General features: G+C 35.3%; 1 protein-coding gene across 5 annotated transcripts; it reads left to right on the forward strand.

Annotated features, from left to right (window-relative positions):
• The first annotated feature begins 559 nt into the window (after positions 1–559).
• On the forward strand, positions 560–13,856 carry LOC104110075 (uncharacterized). Of its 5 annotated transcripts, none has more exons than XR_001971978.3 (8): positions 560–791; positions 866–1,053; positions 1,704–1,917; positions 2,550–2,716; positions 10,304–10,428; positions 11,688–11,873; positions 12,207–12,255; positions 13,158–13,856. XR_001971978.3 is itself a non-coding variant. In XM_009619495.4 (8 exons), exons 2-8 carry the CDS (start codon positions 889–891, stop codon positions 13,226–13,228), a joined length of 852 nt encoding a protein of 283 aa, XP_009617790.1. In that variant the 5' UTR covers positions 563–791; positions 866–888; the 3' UTR covers positions 13,229–13,856. The 5 variants fall into 5 exon arrangements, 4 of the variants coding, with proteins under 4 accessions (XP_009617790.1, XP_070031126.1, XP_009617792.1 ...); XM_009619495.4 differs by having other exon boundaries at positions 563–791; positions 11,688–11,748; XM_070175025.1 differs by having other exon boundaries at positions 563–778; positions 864–1,053; positions 11,688–11,748.
• Positions 13,857–17,170: the final 3,314 nt, after the last annotated feature.

Below are 17,170 nucleotides of genomic sequence, written 5' to 3' on the forward strand. Positions count from 1 at the left end.
ATTATTAATATCATGTTTAAGACAGTCCTTTGTAACCTTTTATGTAATAGTATAAATAGAAGCATAAAATGTGATATGTGACACACTTAAACACTTGATAAAATAAGAAAGTTCATTGTTCTTCTCTTATTCTATTATTTATTTTCTTGTTTTATATTATTAGTTTGAGCTATATTTCTTAACAATAAAATACATTTAGCAAGTCTGGACTTTTAAATTCTACGCCTAGCTAATAGAGAAAAGAGTAGAAAATTAGGTGTCTACATTTAGAAGGATGATATTTTTTTCTTGTGTTTTTGGTGTACAAATTAATGAATTACCATTATTGTTAATAAACACGCAGGAAAATGCATTAACTGAGCTAAATTTAATACTTCATTTTCCTTTAAAAGAAAATTGGAGAATTTTTTTCTAAAGAAGGCAAAGACCAAAGACAAAAATAATGGATATTGGAGATGAAAACCGGACAAATTAAACATGTCAATTGGAAAATTAATGAAATTCGTAAGCAATTTGACACCAATAAAAACGAATGATCATAGTCATTTCAAGCCAGTAACGACGTGGAAATCATCATAGCTACAGCAATAAGATCTCACTCTTTCCAAAAGCTCCTCGTGACCGTACGATTGAACTACTTTTTTTTGGTAGTAACAAATTCCATTCTTATTTAGGAGGGTTTAATAAGATATTCCTAAACCTCTGAATATCAACGATCGCAGCACAGCTCCAATAGCTCAAGAGCATAACTTCTGGTCGTTCGTAAAAATCTCTTCCAAGTTTGAATTAATGTATGTATTTTAAGCACGTTTTTATTATTTCTGTTTTTATATGGAATTATGACATCAAACATTGTTTCTGGTAGTGTTTGATTTGATAGCGAAAAGGATGTTGCCGAGATGGAGCAAGGCTATTTCCCAGTTTGCTAGGGTTAACTCACACAGGAACTCAGAATTGGGAAGACATTTGTGTTCTTTCTCCTGTCGAGATTATTCCAAAGTTGCGGCGGTTGCAGCTGATCCCACTGAGAAAATCTTCAATGTCAAAACCGAGGTTTTTAACTTTTGACTTTTGTTCTAAATCTCAGGGGTTTTGAGTACTTGATTACCCTTTAAGCTTCAAGCTAAATTTGCCTATTGTATGCTGTTTAAGAAAAGAAGCGGAAACTTTTGAAACTTGTAGTCTTGAATATGCCATAACATTTGTGTGGCTGTAAAAGCTTGTCATTAAGGTTAAAAATGTTACTTTATCACAAAAAAGATATATATATATATATATATATATATTTATATATATTTATTTATTTATTACGGGTAAAATGTCAAGTTTAATAACTTGTTTCTAATTTAGAAAGTGCTCATCCTTTTTGAATATGACTTAAAAAGGAAATAAGTTCACGTAAAGAGAGTATTAACAATGATGTTGGAGTTGGAGGAGCAACGAGCATGACTCTGTTAAAAGATTATAGTCCGGCATGACTTTGTTGCTTGAATCTTAATCTTTGGTTGTTCAAAAATTGTGACGTTTGTGTGCTTTTTTTATTGAATTTCTGTAGTTGACCTTGATGAGCAAACTGAAAGAAGATTGCTTTATCTTAATTAAGTTATTCGTGGTTATACTGAGCAAATGATTCGTTGGATCTAATTTGTCCAACTTACAAAGTGCTGCAGCTGCTGGTAATTGAATTTCTGTCACTTGAGTAGGTAAAATTGAACAAGTTGTTTTGGTCTAAGCCTCATTCACTGGCATTAGCACCTGATTCACCATTAAGAGTTGAAGATCCACAATACGAGGGCATCAAGCGCTTTATACTTAAGCTGTTGCGGTTTTATAGTAAGCAAAGCAAGTCCATTCGAGGGGCAAATGTTATTTATCGCCGTGTTATTCACCAAGTTGATAAACCTGCTATTTATGACGGTTAGTCTGTTCGCTCGTTGCTCCTCGAACATCATTGCTTTTGCCTTTTCCTGTTGGTGCATGGATCATTATCTGAAACTTATATTATTTATTTTAAGAAAAATAAGAGAAAATACAATGCTACATCTGTGTCTTTTCTTTCTTAGATCCACTATGATGCTCATAGGACATTTGATTAGTGAGCATGTAATTGAAGATGCAATTTAGCAATTGTCAAATTGTTGACTGAATCTGGCCTATCCTTTTAATCATTCAAGCACTGGCAGCTTATATCTCATAAGATTCTAACCCAGCTCATTATTACTAATCTTTAACAGCATTCTTGCTCATGTTAACTCTACAGCTCAACTTTTTGAATATTCATTTTCCATATGATACTTTCAGGAAAATATTCAGATGTGTGATCAAATATGTCTAAGTTAATGACCCTTTATTGTGAAAATACAGCCATTTAAGAAATTTAAACAAGAAAAACACAATTGTAATTACCTTATTTTTTCACAACACCTTATTTTTCTGTTTTTCTTTTCCCTGCCATCTTTAGAAATTATAATTTCCTTTTCTTCCTGGAGTTGATATGGTAATTAATGTTCATTTTGTTGTCTGATCTGTGTATATATGTTGCTGTGCAGTATTTAACTTGGAGAAAACATTTAAGACCACATTCTCGTTACTTGTTATCCATATGTGGCTTTGCTTACGACGCTTGAAACAGGAGGGTAAGGAAGGTGTTGAGTTGGGGCAGTATTTGTATGAGATTTATAATCATGATGTGGAGCTGAGAGTTTCTAAAGCTGGGGTAAGTTACAGAACCCTGATACAGAAAAGTCAATTCTATAGACTATAAGTAAAAAGTTCTCCTTCTCGGCATTCCTTCCGTTTTTCCTTAATTTGTTTCTGGTGAGTGGTGACAACATGATTCATGTTGGAACTGTTAATCTTATTGGATATACTTTGAGTTGCTGAGTCTCCCTTTGTCATTATACCATCAATAAAGTCAGAATAGCCATGAAGTTATTAACTCTTTTCTTTTACTGTTTCCTTAGAAAATTTTGGGGTGAAAAAATCATAAGTATATCAAAGCATGATAATGATGGTATATCCTCCAGAAAAAAGAAAATGAAAGGAGAAATGAAAAGAAGGAAAGAATGAGGAACATAACTGTACAAGTCTGTGGTGCCTAAGCTAGAGGACATCTATGATCTTACCATGCGCGGGCCTCTTTTATATTGTTTTTTACATATGAGATTTCGGATGGTGGTAAATCTGATATGCAGTTTCCTTGGTGAAAGAGCTTTGATCTCCTAAAAAAGCTTTTTTGTCATCACTACTTTTGTTTTCCTTTTTTTTTCTTTCTGTCACGACTCCATAATCCCACCTTAAGGATCGTGATGACACCTAGTCTCTACGACTAGGTAAGTCTATCACACAACAACATCAGACAGGATATAACAACTTAATGTTAGATAAAACTGAGAAAAATGGCCCAAAACATAGCCAATATCATAATACAACTTTCACAATCCCAAAATCCAGTAATACAGTGTCATAAGCTTTACGGAGAGTACACAAGACATTCCAAAATACAATACTATTTTGAATTACAATTAAACATTAGCATATATGAAGTAAGAGGGTGACTTCGAGGCCTGCGAACAGAACAGCAGGTATACCTTGAAGTTCCAACCGCATAGGCATAACTCTCAAAATCAACACGATCTGAAGTACCTGGATCTGCACAAAAATGTGCAGAAGCGTAGTATGAGTGCACCACAGCGGTACCCAGTAAGTATCAAGACTAACCTCGTTAGAGTGGTGACGAGGTTCAAGTCAAGACACTCACTAGACATGAAAATTTGTGCAGGACATAGATATAAAGCTAACGACGGAAAGCAAATAATGAAATAAATGGCAACAAAGAATAAACATGCAGTAAAACAACAAAATAATCAACACACATTTGAAATACAGGGGAATTAAGTCAAGGAAAACAATGACAGTTCAAATCATCAAGTCGTTCCACCACAAGATTTACAACAAGAATCACCCTGAGGTACCACACCTCATAATCACAAGTCATAAGCCACAATTCACAAATCTTACACACATGGCACCTCGTGCCCGCAACATAAGTCACACTCGCACGATGAAGACCTCGTGCCACCATGTATTTCGTATCCGTATCAATTACCAATATAATGTTCAAAGAAAGTTTATTTAAATAAAGTAAAGCATGATAACAATTTAAGTAAAGCAAAACACCAAATGAGATAATGAGTTTATTTTAAGAATCAAATAAAGTAAAGCATGATAACAATAAAATTTATTTAAGGAAAAGCATCAAATGAGATAATGAGTTTATTTTAAGAATCAAATAAAGTAAAGCATGATAACATTTTAATTAATGTAAAGTATCAAATGAGATAATGAGTTTATTTTAAGAATAAAATAAAGTAAAGCATGATAACAATTTAAATAAAGTAAGGCATCAAATGAGATAATGGTTATTGCTCGTCTCTTTTTTTTTTTTTTTTTTTTAAATTTTGGTAGCAAAGAGTATTAAAATTGAAACGGTGGTGTTTGTGATCTGTTTGGTCTATTGTTAGTAGGCTTGTTGAAAAGGAGGTGACGAAGATAAAGTGGTAAGGAAGGTAGCAGGCCGATGGCAAAAAGGTGAAGCAGTGACGATTTTGGATGATTCTTTGTATGGTTGCTATTTTTACCGGCGGCAATCTCGCCGGTGTAATTTTGGGGGGTCTTTTCGAGAGTGTTATAACCATTTTTAGGCTAAATTTTTTTACTGAGGTTTGATTAGAATCTGAAGGATCAAATTTGGGTTCTTACGATTGAAAATGGTGGATTTACTGAGAAAAATGGTGGCTCAATGTCGTCCTATACGAAGAGAATGGACGGGAGATAAAACTTTTGTGAGTAAATTAATTTTTTATAAAGTGGGACCCATAAATTACATATGGTAATTAGTAAGAGGATAAGTATGTGACATATCATTTGTGTCATAGCGCTCGAGGACCACGCACAGTCATATGTGTTTATTAGTGTACAAATATATGAGTTAAAGTGTTAAAATGGGAAAAATGTAAGTTTATATACCGGGATGACAAATGGCTACAAGTTTAAGTGGCCCTTAGGTCATTTCGCCTTTTAAAAATATTTTTCCCGAAATAGCTTCGCACGCTTTAGCCCCTTATCTCGCCGTGTGTGCTTCAAATGAAGTAATTCCCCTTACTAGCAACATGCGCATAAACCCCCCTTATCTCACCGCATGCGCATCAATATCACCACCCTTATGCCGCCGCATGCGCATCTCATCACAACACAATGATCAACTCGCACCACACGTGCCCATATGCCACAACATTGCCAAAACAACAATACCAATATCACAATAAAACATAGCCCACGGCTCAACAACAATGTATACAAGAATTTCAACAACAAAATGAAATAGGAAATAACTCAACAATGAAAGATATTCCATGTAACAATAACTTCAATTAAAGGCATAATAAAAGCCTAAGAGTCTAAACCGGTCAATTTTCACATATAAGCTCGTATACACACTCGTCACCTTGCGTACACGTCTTTCACATAGTTCAAATAATGCAATTAGACCAAATCCTATTGGGTATTTTCCTCCACACAAAGTTAGACAAGATACTTACCTCAATTAGACCAATTCATCACTCAAAAATAGCTTTTCCTTTATAATTCGCCTCCGCACGGTTCAAATCTAACCAAAAATGACTTAATATCATCAAACAATACAAGATAAATCAATTTTGATAATTATAGTTAAGATCTTTAGCTAAAATAAAAAAGTCAACTCAAAAAGTCAATCCCGGGCCGCACCCCAAAACCCGACAAAACTAACAAATTCCGAACGCCCATTCCGATACGAGTCCAACCATACCAAAATCATCCAATTCCGACTTCAAATCGGCCTTCAAATCAATTTATGTTTTAGAAGAGTTTTTGCTAAAATCCCCAATTTCTCCAATTCAAATCATCAATCAAACACTAAAATTGAGGTTGGAACAATGTTTTAAAAGGCGTTTTCGGGGCGAGGCGCACCAAAAACGCCCCGAGGCGATGGTGTGGGGCGAAAGTCTCAAGAGGCGTACGTCCAGCAATTCGGGGCGTACGACTGGGCGTTCGGGGCGTACGACCGGGCATTTGAGGCGCGTTTTTTTAGTGAGGCGTAAGCCCCAAAGACTTTTTCAATTTAAAACAGAATTTGTTGAATAAGTCCTTTATATAATACCCAAATTCTCAAAATTCAGCTTGGTAATTACTCAAAAGTTTAAAAAAGAACCGAAATGTATTAAATTTAAAAGTAAGACCTTTTTAATTGATTGAAGCCCTAATTCATGGTCTTTCCCAATTCTTTATCTTGTCTGCTAGTCTGCTAATATCTCCCAAAAGCAACGAATATTCAATTTTGTTTTTACAAATACAAAGAGAACACTATTCTCCTCCATAACAGCAAGTTCAAAGTTCAAATTGCATGTTAGTCATCCTTTTTGTTCCTCCATGTAGAAAACTTTATTCTTTTCGACTCAAGTTACTTGTACTTTTGAGTAGCATATAATAGATTGTTTTGACTAGTTTTTTTTGGGGATGGAGCACATCTATATATATATTTTTCACATATTTATAGTTTTCTTCAATTTTTATGCAATTTTACCTGTTTATAAATATTTACTGTAATTATATTATTTTATAAAATATTAAAAATTAAATACCTATGAGGCTTACGCTCCGTGCCTCGGGGCTTATGCCTCGCTGAGGCATATGTAAAACGCCTCGCCTTACGTCCACGCCTTTTAAAACACTGGTTTGGAATCATGAAATATAAACAAATTCGAGTAAAAAATACTTACCCAATCCAAGTAGTGAAAATCCCCTCCAAAATTTCCCAAAATTGAGCTCCAAAACCTCGTGAGAAAAAATAACTAAATGCCGAAATAAGTAAAAACGCAACAGCTGTCCCAGCCCGAATCAGATCCTAGATGATCCCGAAACTCATGTTTGATAAGCCCAACATGATCTTTGCGAGATTACACCCAAGATAGCCTTTTGAATCACCCAATTTGGCCTTAAAATGAGGGATATATGATATTTTGGAGTTTTAAAGAAAGTCTGAAAATTTCAGGGACATAAATTGCATTTTCGTAATTATTTACACCAGAAAAAAAAACCCAGCAATAAGAAAATCTTCGTTTTAGCACCCAAAACTAATTGGTAACCTCCCGGACACAAACAAATACAAAGAGAACTCTATCTCCTCCATAGCAACAAGTTCAAAATTCAAATTGCAGGTTAGTCATCCTTTTTGTTCCTCCATGTAGAAAACTTTATTCTTTTCGACTCAAGTTACTTGTACTTTTGAGTATCGTACAATTGATTGGTTTGTTTGATTTTTTTTTTTTGGGATAGAGCACATCTATATATATATATTTTTCACATATTTATAGTTTTCTTCAATTTTTGTGCAATTTTACCTGTTTATAAATATTTACTGTAATTATATTATTTTATAAAATATTAAAAATTAAATACCTATGGGGCTTACGCCCCGTGCCTCGGGGCTTATGCCTCGCTGAGGCATATGTAAAACGCCTCGCCTTACGTCCACGCCTTTTAAAACACTGGGTTGGAATCATGAAATATAAACAAATTCGAGTAAAAAATACTTACCCAATCCAAGTAGTGAAAATCCCCTCCAAAATTGCTCAAAATCGAGCTTCAAAACCTTGTGAGAAAAAATAACTAAATGCCGAAATAAGTAAAAAAGCAACAGTTGTCCCAGCCCGAATCAGATCCTAGATGATCCCGAAACTCATGTTTGATAAGCCCAACATGATCTTTGCGAGATTACACCCAAGATAGCCTTTTGAATCACCCAATTTGGCCTTAAAATGAGGGATATATGATATTTTGGAGTTTTAAAGGAAGTCTGAACATAAATTGCATTTTCGTAATTATTTACACCAGAAAAAAAAAAAACCAACAATAAAAAAATCTTCGTTTTAGCACCCAAAACTCATTGGTAACCTCCCGGACACAAACCATATATGCATTTCAATCATAAAACACGCTACGAACCTGCTCGCGCATTCAAAACACCGAAAATGATCATCTTGACCCGATATTGACCATGGTCAAACTACAAATCATTAACTTAACTAGTTTCTCAACCAATGATCCAAAACACACCCGAGCCCTTCAGGACCCCATCCAATCATACCAACAAGTACAAATACATTATCCAAACTTATCTAAAGCCTCAAAACACCCACGGGAACATCACAACAAAGAATCGAGGCTCAAACCGAATAGAATTTCTCTTAAGTTGTTAAATCTTCATTCTTTCAAAAGAGTGTCCGAATCACACTTAAACACTTCAGATTACTTCCAAACTTTGCACACAAGTTCAATTCAACTATATAGACCTATCCAAAGTCTCGGAACACCAATTGGAGTCCAATAACATCAAAGTCTAACTCTTGGTTAAACTTATGAACCCTTAAGTTCTTCAAATTGCCAACTTTCGACAAGTAGTGTCGAATTCTTCTAGGAACCCCCAAAACCAAATCCGAACATACGTATAAGTCCAAAATCATCATACGACCCTATCGGAACAATCAAAACCCGATTCCGAGTCAGTTTACCCAAAAGTCAAACCTTGGTCAACTCTTCCAACTTAAAGCTTCCAAATCAAGAGTCATTCTTCCAAATCAATCCCGAACCACTCGAAAACCAAAACCGACCATACACTCAAGGTATAATACACTATATGAAGCTACTCAAAGTCTCAAACCACCGAATGGAACGCTAAAGCTCAAAACGACCGGTCGGGTCGTTACATTTTCATTTACAAATTTTGCTATCAGTATTTCTGTAGTCTTTTTCACATTTTTGGATTTCAAATGAATAATATTTATCTGAGGTTCCCTCCCCTATATTTGTAGACTTGTCTTGTCTTCAGTTTGATATTAATGACGAAATCTGATTCTATGTTTAAACATATCGATTGCATTTTCCCTGCTCTGGCACTTTTTTCCATTGTCCTACAACTCATCTTTTTTGAATTTCTTCAGTATAATGCTGCCTCTATTAATGCTTTTCTTCTTTGGAAAAGCTTCACTTAAGGGGGCATTACTGCATCAAATTTGTTTCCAGAAGATAATAGCTTTTAATTAATATTCCTTCAAATATCTTCTCACCCATTTATTATACTCCCCGATTTAGAAACTCCATATGTTAAAGTAATCTGAATGGTCCTCCACCTCGCACTTGGACTCCAATTCCATATTTGTCTATAGTTGTATAATGACCCTCCTTTACAAAAATTGATCCTCCCATCTAAACCTTCAAATTCATTTCCCTAGGAAGGCTATGTTGAGTCCCTCAAATCTCTATCCCTACCCCTTGTTTTCATAGGAGAGGTTATTATATCCCATTTGATTAAATGGTTGTTTCTTTCCTCCCTGCAATATTGGGTGATGAAGAGCTTAACAGTTTACTTGGATATTATATAAGCATTGAATTTCACTTGCTGGTTGGACTGTTGAATTTGGAAGGCAAAAGAATGTTATGTTCAGTCAAATTATTCTATAGTAAACTGCTGAAACGGGAAAAAAGACTCTCCTATCTGATCAATATGGATTCTGAGAGCACCAAAGTGTTCCTTTCTACTTGAACAGTAGTAAAACTTATCAAAAGAACTTGGCCAGTAGAATAGGGAGGCATCCTAACGGCTGATAAAATGTGTAGAAGAAGAACAATCCACATTAATTGGTGCTTCGTGTGTGAGAAAGCTGAAGAGGATGTATGGTTTATTGCCTGATAGCACATAGAATGGTGTATGGCGTGGAAAGGTTGGAAATTCAGAATGAAGTGGCAGAGAAGGTTTTTCCCTTCTCTCAGGTTAACAATATGGAAAGAGTGGAACAGAAGAGCGTTTGTAGGATTTCGAAATTCATTTGTAAAGATTTGTTGGATTTCTTTATATTGTGTATGACAACTAAATTCTTTTGTGGAGATTCATACTTTTGCATATGAGTATGTACTTTTATATACACCTGGTATGTGGGGCTACCCTTTTTCATGTAATAAAATGATTGACTTCATCCGCTAAAAGAAAAAAATGTTTTCATCTTCATTGTGGTTTTTCCACAATTTGTAGTCACTGAAATGGAAAAGGGAAGGTAGTATGTAACTGGATAAGCAGCTCTGTGATGGCGATATATTTCCTCTTTTTCTTATTGTGATTTATATTGGGCATGCAAGATTCTGTATGTTTAAATAACAGGATTTATGAACTTAAGTTTATTTTGTATCTTTCGTCCTATTGAAATTGCAGGTTAACTTATTGTTGACTAAATGGATGAAGGATCTAGAGAAGATATTTTATGGCAACATCGTTGCCTATGATGCTGCTATGCTTCCTGAAGCTAAGCAGGATGAGTTGCAAAACGTAATTTGGAGGTAAGCCATAGCAATATTTGTTCAGGCTCCACGATGTATCCTAACATTGCAGGTTTCATTTTTAGTTTGTTTGTTAAGTATTTCATCATGTGAAGTTTGTGATCCGATCATTTTTTCCTTGGTCATTAATCATTATATAGAACTGATGAGCTATTTCATTTTTCTTACATTAATTCAGCATAACTCTTTGTGGCCATTTCACTTATCAATGCAAATCTGCTAATGTTTGTTGCCATTTCCAACTTAGGGGACTCTGCTCAATTAGGATAAGCAAAAGGATGGGTAAGTTGAAAACATTTGTTAGAGAATATGAGCTGAAGTTTCTAGACCTTAATCACATATAAGAAAGAGGAAAATAGTATCGGCCTTTAATTTGACTGGAATATTTGATCAGTCACTGAGTTCTCTTGAGACATTTCTAAGGATAGCTCTAAACTCTGTGTGAAGGTTGTAATAGTTGGGTTTCCACATTTATCAAGATAGAAATAAACACATTGGATAATTATACCCTAAATTGTGTCTTCATGAGATACTAATGAGAAAATAGTGAAACTGTATACTTGAAGAGCAATATACAACTTTTTTAAGTTCTTTTAAGCTTGCAACAAGCTATGATGAAAAAAGTCGATTAAATGCATTGCTCCTTATAATGATCTTGTCTGGATAGAGAAGCGAACTAAAAAAAAAACTAGTCTTTTTTAGCTACAAACAAGCTAGGATCGTTAGGGAGTTAATTATCAAACTAATCATTTAAAGTCAATTGCTTCTCCCTTGTATTGAGGGATAGCTAAACCAAAGATCCAATAGAATTACAGAAGTTAAAGCCTTTGCCTCATTATCTTTTTTTCCGACGAATTCATTGGAAATTCTAGCTCACTATTTTTCCTTTTGTTTTTGCTTTTCTATCTTTAAATTCCCCCTCTTTACAAAATCCACCTAAAAGTTGGAGAGTTCTCTTAACACTGTCATTGCCAATGTCAGTTCCAAACTGTAGGAACTAGCTGTTTGTTGTAATTGCAGCTGCATATTTTGAAGCATGATGTTTCCGTGGTGTTATAGTAAACTACAATTTGATGTGGTATAGGAGAATGGTATAAACAAAGATAGAGTATTATATTTGGTAATCTGAAAAGGGTCGAAGTCTCTGTAGTCTTTAATATGCCCTATTGTAATTAAGATTAAGGAGATGGCCATTTGGTTACCGATGACAGTTCTATGTGCATTCTATTTGATTGGCCTTCTGATATTATATGTTGTAGGAATGTCTTCTCTGATGATGGTACATCTACGCCTGATCATGCTGCCTTGCTTCCTCTCCAGGCAAGTATATCTTTGTACATGCATTCTTGAGGTGCTCTTCTTGATACAGTCTTTGCTCAGAACTGAAGACTTGTAGTGTAGGCAGTTGGTGGGCGATTAAAAGAGTTGGGAATTGCATGTCAAATGTGAGTTGTTGGAAATGCTTTTGCGTCTTTTGTGAAAGATAAAAATTTGTTCTCATTTCTCCTTAAGTTGCTATTAGCTTTCACCTTCTATTGACTGCAAGAAACAGTGTAGTTTTGAGACTAGCATTCATCATTTCTTGAAAGTACATCTCTTTTAGTAATTTCCCTCGAATTTAGTTTTCGCTTTATTGCACTCTGTACCAAAGGTATAATGCGTCCGAGGATTCTGGATACCATACTTATTTTTCTTTCAAATTGTTGCATATAGTTTGTTTTTGGTTGGGCTCTGTATACATACCGAGCTTATTATATTCTTTAATCGTGTGATTGCAGGCTTTGTCGAGGTATGTTCGCAGGGAATTCAACTGTATGTCATTGACAGGTACTAATTCTGCCTTAAACAAATTATGTATCAATTTATTTGAAAATGATGTTAGCACTTGTAAACTGAGGGCTTTCATGCTCTTAGTCTGCCCTCTTAAAGAGAGAGGAAAATCTTAAACAGTGCGAGACACCGCAGTCTCTATCCTTGCGATGCCATATTTCATATCTGCAAACCACCCTTCCATCAGGAAAAGAAAAGACGGGAAAATAGAATGATGAATTTTTTTACAGGAAGTCTTGTTGCCTTCAAATCCCCAGTTTGGGGTTTGGGAGATGTTACCTTGGTGTTCAGATTGACTTAATGCTTTAAATATAATCTTGAGTATAATAAAATAATTTTGTAGCTCTTAAATATATTAGTCGGCATGAGATATCTTTCCTGCATTTGAAATGTTTGCACAAGTATTGTATGAAAATAAAGCTCAGCAGAGTGGTTAGGATGCTTGATTGTGATTCTGGCTATTGATTTGTGGCTAGACATGGAAGTCTTTGAAGTCCTCTTTACCAAATGCCCAGTTAATTGTTTCAGAATTCTTTTAACTCAGTTTTATTGCATCAGACATTATGCATGAGGCTTCATACCTGAGGATTGGTTGAATTGAATCCATCCATTTCTTTTGATTGCTTAAACAAAATGGGGCTAGGGTTTGAAGGCACGGGTTGTCTGTGCTATATCTCTGTCTTTTCATGCCCATATTGTCGATGTATGGATGATCCTATCTTTTCTCACTTGAAGCAGCCCCATTCTCATTCGTAACATATAAGCAACTTATACCACGGAGACTTATGAGGGAATTTTCAATAAATTCTTTTTCCTTACTGATTCCTCACTGGTAGCCTATATAAAGATAAAATATTTCTGGAACTTTCATTATAGTGATGGTGCTTTTGATTGGACAGATAAAGAAGCTATATTTTCGGGAAACTTCATGTTCACCCCGTTGGGAAGCTCAAAAGCTGGTGCTGTGTAATGCGAAGAGAGAGAGAGAGAGAGAGATCAAAACCAAACATGCTCATCAACAGTGCCAAAATTCATGGTAGAGACCAAGCCTTCTGTCACTGAAATCAGAAGAAGAAATTGCCGAGTGCTTATTAAGCAAATAGATGTGCAGTCCACTTTTCTCTAACTTTGTCACATAGAAGTTGCTGGCTGTTTTTGTTCCCCAGTATGAATCTTGGACAAAAATATCCTACCTGTTGATGCTAATTGTTTTGACGAAATTACATGGGTGCTTTTGTTAAATTACAAGTGTAAGATTTGCGAGTTCAAGATTTGGATTACTGTAAATGTCGCCAATGTGTTTTTCAGTTTTTGTTTTGGGGGAAATATTGGAGGGGTGAGTGCCCACTTGCATTGCTTTTGTATACAACCTTGATTGTTGATTAGGATTTATGTCTACACGACTCTTTTAAGTTCTTTTTTTTTTTTTTTGAGATGAATAAATAAGGGGATGAGCACTCGGCAATTTCTTCAAAGGGGCATTTTTTGTGTTAAATGTTTTCAATTCTTTAATTCCTCCAACAGTCCACACCATACTCTGTACGAACACTATGTCCTATGGATTTTATTTGAAAGACCTTTTTCTATCCTTTCTCATAGGAGCTGTCTCGTTAATGGAATTCATTAACTGACGAGCGCAAAACCGGTATATAAAATTGAGGCTCGCTAGTCAAAGATAGTATAGTTATTAAATCGTCTCCACAGGGACTGATGTAAATAATGTTCAAATAAATCTTCAGCTTAACACTATTCGGGAAAATAAACTTGTGATTTTGAATTATTAAAGAACTATGAGTAAAAACTAAGATTATCGATTACGAACGATTAACGGAAATTGGGTAGCTAGGTAGCAACAATTGAATATCAATGAGAGAAATAAGTGCTTTGATAAGATATGTGCTCAACTATTATTCGGGATATAAATCTGTTCCAAGTTCACTCTTAAGTTCTATTGATTCTTTGGATTTCAATAGCTGATTAGATTATCTTTAGGATTCAAATTCTTTTTTCGAATGAATGAGAGTTCCGTTAAACAACTTAATAACAAGTGCTATGAATATATGCAAGAATATGTTGAATGAATTGTCTTACGAAGAACTTCTCTCCATTATTCCTCTATATTGGGTCAATTGATAACTCTATAAGCTCTTTTGATTACCTATGAGAGTAGTGATATTTACCCAACAAGATACCACAATGATATTTGCAACTACACTTCTCTCCCGATTAAAGTAAAACCACAAATAACCTTGAAATTTAATTAGAAACTCATTCAATGAATTCAAGCAACTAACGAAAATCAAATCCTCGAATAATAATCAACTCACAATGTCGCGCCCCGTTTTCTCTCGAAAGTGGGTTTCGACACGTGACAACTCTTTTAAATGTGTATTAAAAGAGAAGAGTCGCCACCTAACAATTTTAAGGTGCATTAGGGCACCTATTTGCAAATAACTCTGTTTAATTAATCTACGTTGCCAAAGATCGGGTAAGGGCTCAGATTATCTCAAAGAGAAAGTGTTAGGCACTATTCGAGATCCACAACTGTGAGTCCCGACCGAAATTTACGCTATGTGGGATTATTGGATTATAATTGTCCCATGTGATCATGTAAGTGAGGGAAGATAGGGAATTTAAAAGTTCTACTACGATGTAAACAAGTGTAAAGAAAATCGCACAAGAATTAAACTATATATATAAATGATCAGTACAAGTCTTTAGAGGTTACAGGATATAACCTAATTATTCTAAGTTCAAGAAACAAGGCGCAAATAAACATATAAAGGAGGGGGGTCCTAAGTTTTTTAGTCTAAAGGATCACCCCATGCAACATAAATAATACTTCGCAACTCCCTTAGGGTAGGGAGTTTGCTCATATTATTCAGCGGGCACAGACTATCATCTCCTGTTACCCAATTACTATGTTAAAGTTGTTTACCTAAAGCGCTCTAGTTCAATTCTAGACCGTGTCCTATGCGTGCACTACCCGTCCCATGCCTATGATCCAAGAGACTTTGGACCTACTATTTGGGTGGTTCTAGACTTTACTTAGGATGCTCAAAAATGATAAAACTAGGCACACATTCAAAAACATGTAGGACTACACATAAAGACAATAAATGGCTCAAGTTAGCCTCCACACGTAAGCAACAAAAGCATGTTGCAGATTTTGCATTAGGCAGTAGACGATTTCAGAAATAAGGCATATTAGAGTCGTTAAGTCCTATAGATATGGCTTCTATATGATCCCAGTTTTAAGCGTCCTACAGGCAGGGCCGCTGTTTCAAACTATCGAATTTGCAGATTACAAGTATTATAAAACCTATAGACATGATCTTTAAGTTGTTTGTGCAATGGGGCAGTAAAACCATTTGAAAACTCAAAATTACCAGTGTTTGATTTTATAGGCATGCTTTCAAAGCGAGTAGCAGTATCCTATAGGCAGGTTCTCTAGTAGTTGGTATTTGAACTCAATTTTATCATACTTATTCCTATAGGCATGATATCTAGGTGGCAGTGTAATAAAATAACATAAGTAATCGATTAGTTAATCAAATAAAGCCCTATATACATGGTATCAAGATGAGCAAAGACATGTATTAGTGTGATCCTATAGGCATGCTATCTAGTAATCACATTGCAATTACATAACTAAGCAAGTAGTTATTAATATTCGATTCCTATAGACATGTTGTCTAATAGTGCATAGAAGTAAACATGGAAGCAAGTAAAGCATTTACTCGAACCAACATGCTTTGGATAGTATACGGGTATTAGACAAGTTAAGTGAAGTGTGTAATTTCCTATAGGCATGATTTCTATTAGTGTACAGAATTAAAGCACGTCAAGCAAATAGCAGGCAAAGCAAATAAATCCCATGGACATGTTTTCTACCCATTTAGGAGGAAATTAAAGTATACCTGCCTCCCCCATTTCACTAACTCCCCAATTGTTTGCTTACAAATTATTACAAGCCGAGATAATGAGTACAAGTACAAATATTACATAAGGAACAACTGCAGGCCCAAGAACAAGCCCAAATGATAATAACCCAGTACTGCCTGGCCCTTCAACATGCTCTCTTTCACACGAATAGCAGGCCCAGATCCAAACGCATCTCAAACAGGATAGTGTATCCATTTGCACAAACCCAAGGCCATACATGAACTCATACCAAGCCCAACAATTACAGATTGAGCACTTAACCAAACAAGTTAATGGACCACACATGAAAATCAACTAAACAGCCCTAAAGCAATACCTCATAGAGATAGGATTGTATGACATTTAGCAGGACTCACAAAAAACACATTGGCATTTCAGAAACAAGAGTGTCAGGATTGATTAAGCAAAGAACGGGAGACTAGGAGAATCGATAGGCTTAATTTCAACATGGTAAATTTGACATGGCAAACAAACAGTATAGGTTAAATCATTAAGCAGGTGATAGCATGCCAAATATAGACATAACATTAGGAGAGTTGAGGAGACATGCCACTTAGAGTTAACAGGGTAAGCAAACCAAACATATACAAGATGCACATGTTAAGCTTTCCAGAGTGAGTCTAGGGTAGAGCATGGTTCAGAATTAGTCCAAAAGGGATTTAAAGCTATGAATCTAAGTCATGAAGGTCTGATAGAGTCATAGTCAGAGGATAGCAATTACACATACTAAACAAGCGGATAGGCATGATCTATAACAGCCAATAAGAATCTTAACCATGTTGAGTATAACACAAAGGTTCCCAAGTTCAAAGATATCATAGTAGGAAAACATGCCAACTTAAGGTCAAGTAGAGCAGATAGATTTCAGAACTTAAGCCAGTCAATCCTGCATAATATAGAAAACTAAGTGTATTGGGATTCAACTAGAAGCCTAGGCAATACTAATGAGTGTAGGATTAGCCAAACA

The sequence above is a fragment of the Nicotiana tomentosiformis genome, chromosome 5 (assembly GCF_000390325.3).
Source record: "Nicotiana tomentosiformis chromosome 5, ASM39032v3, whole genome shotgun sequence".
NCBI lineage: Eukaryota > Viridiplantae > Streptophyta > Magnoliopsida > Solanales > Solanaceae > Nicotiana > Nicotiana tomentosiformis.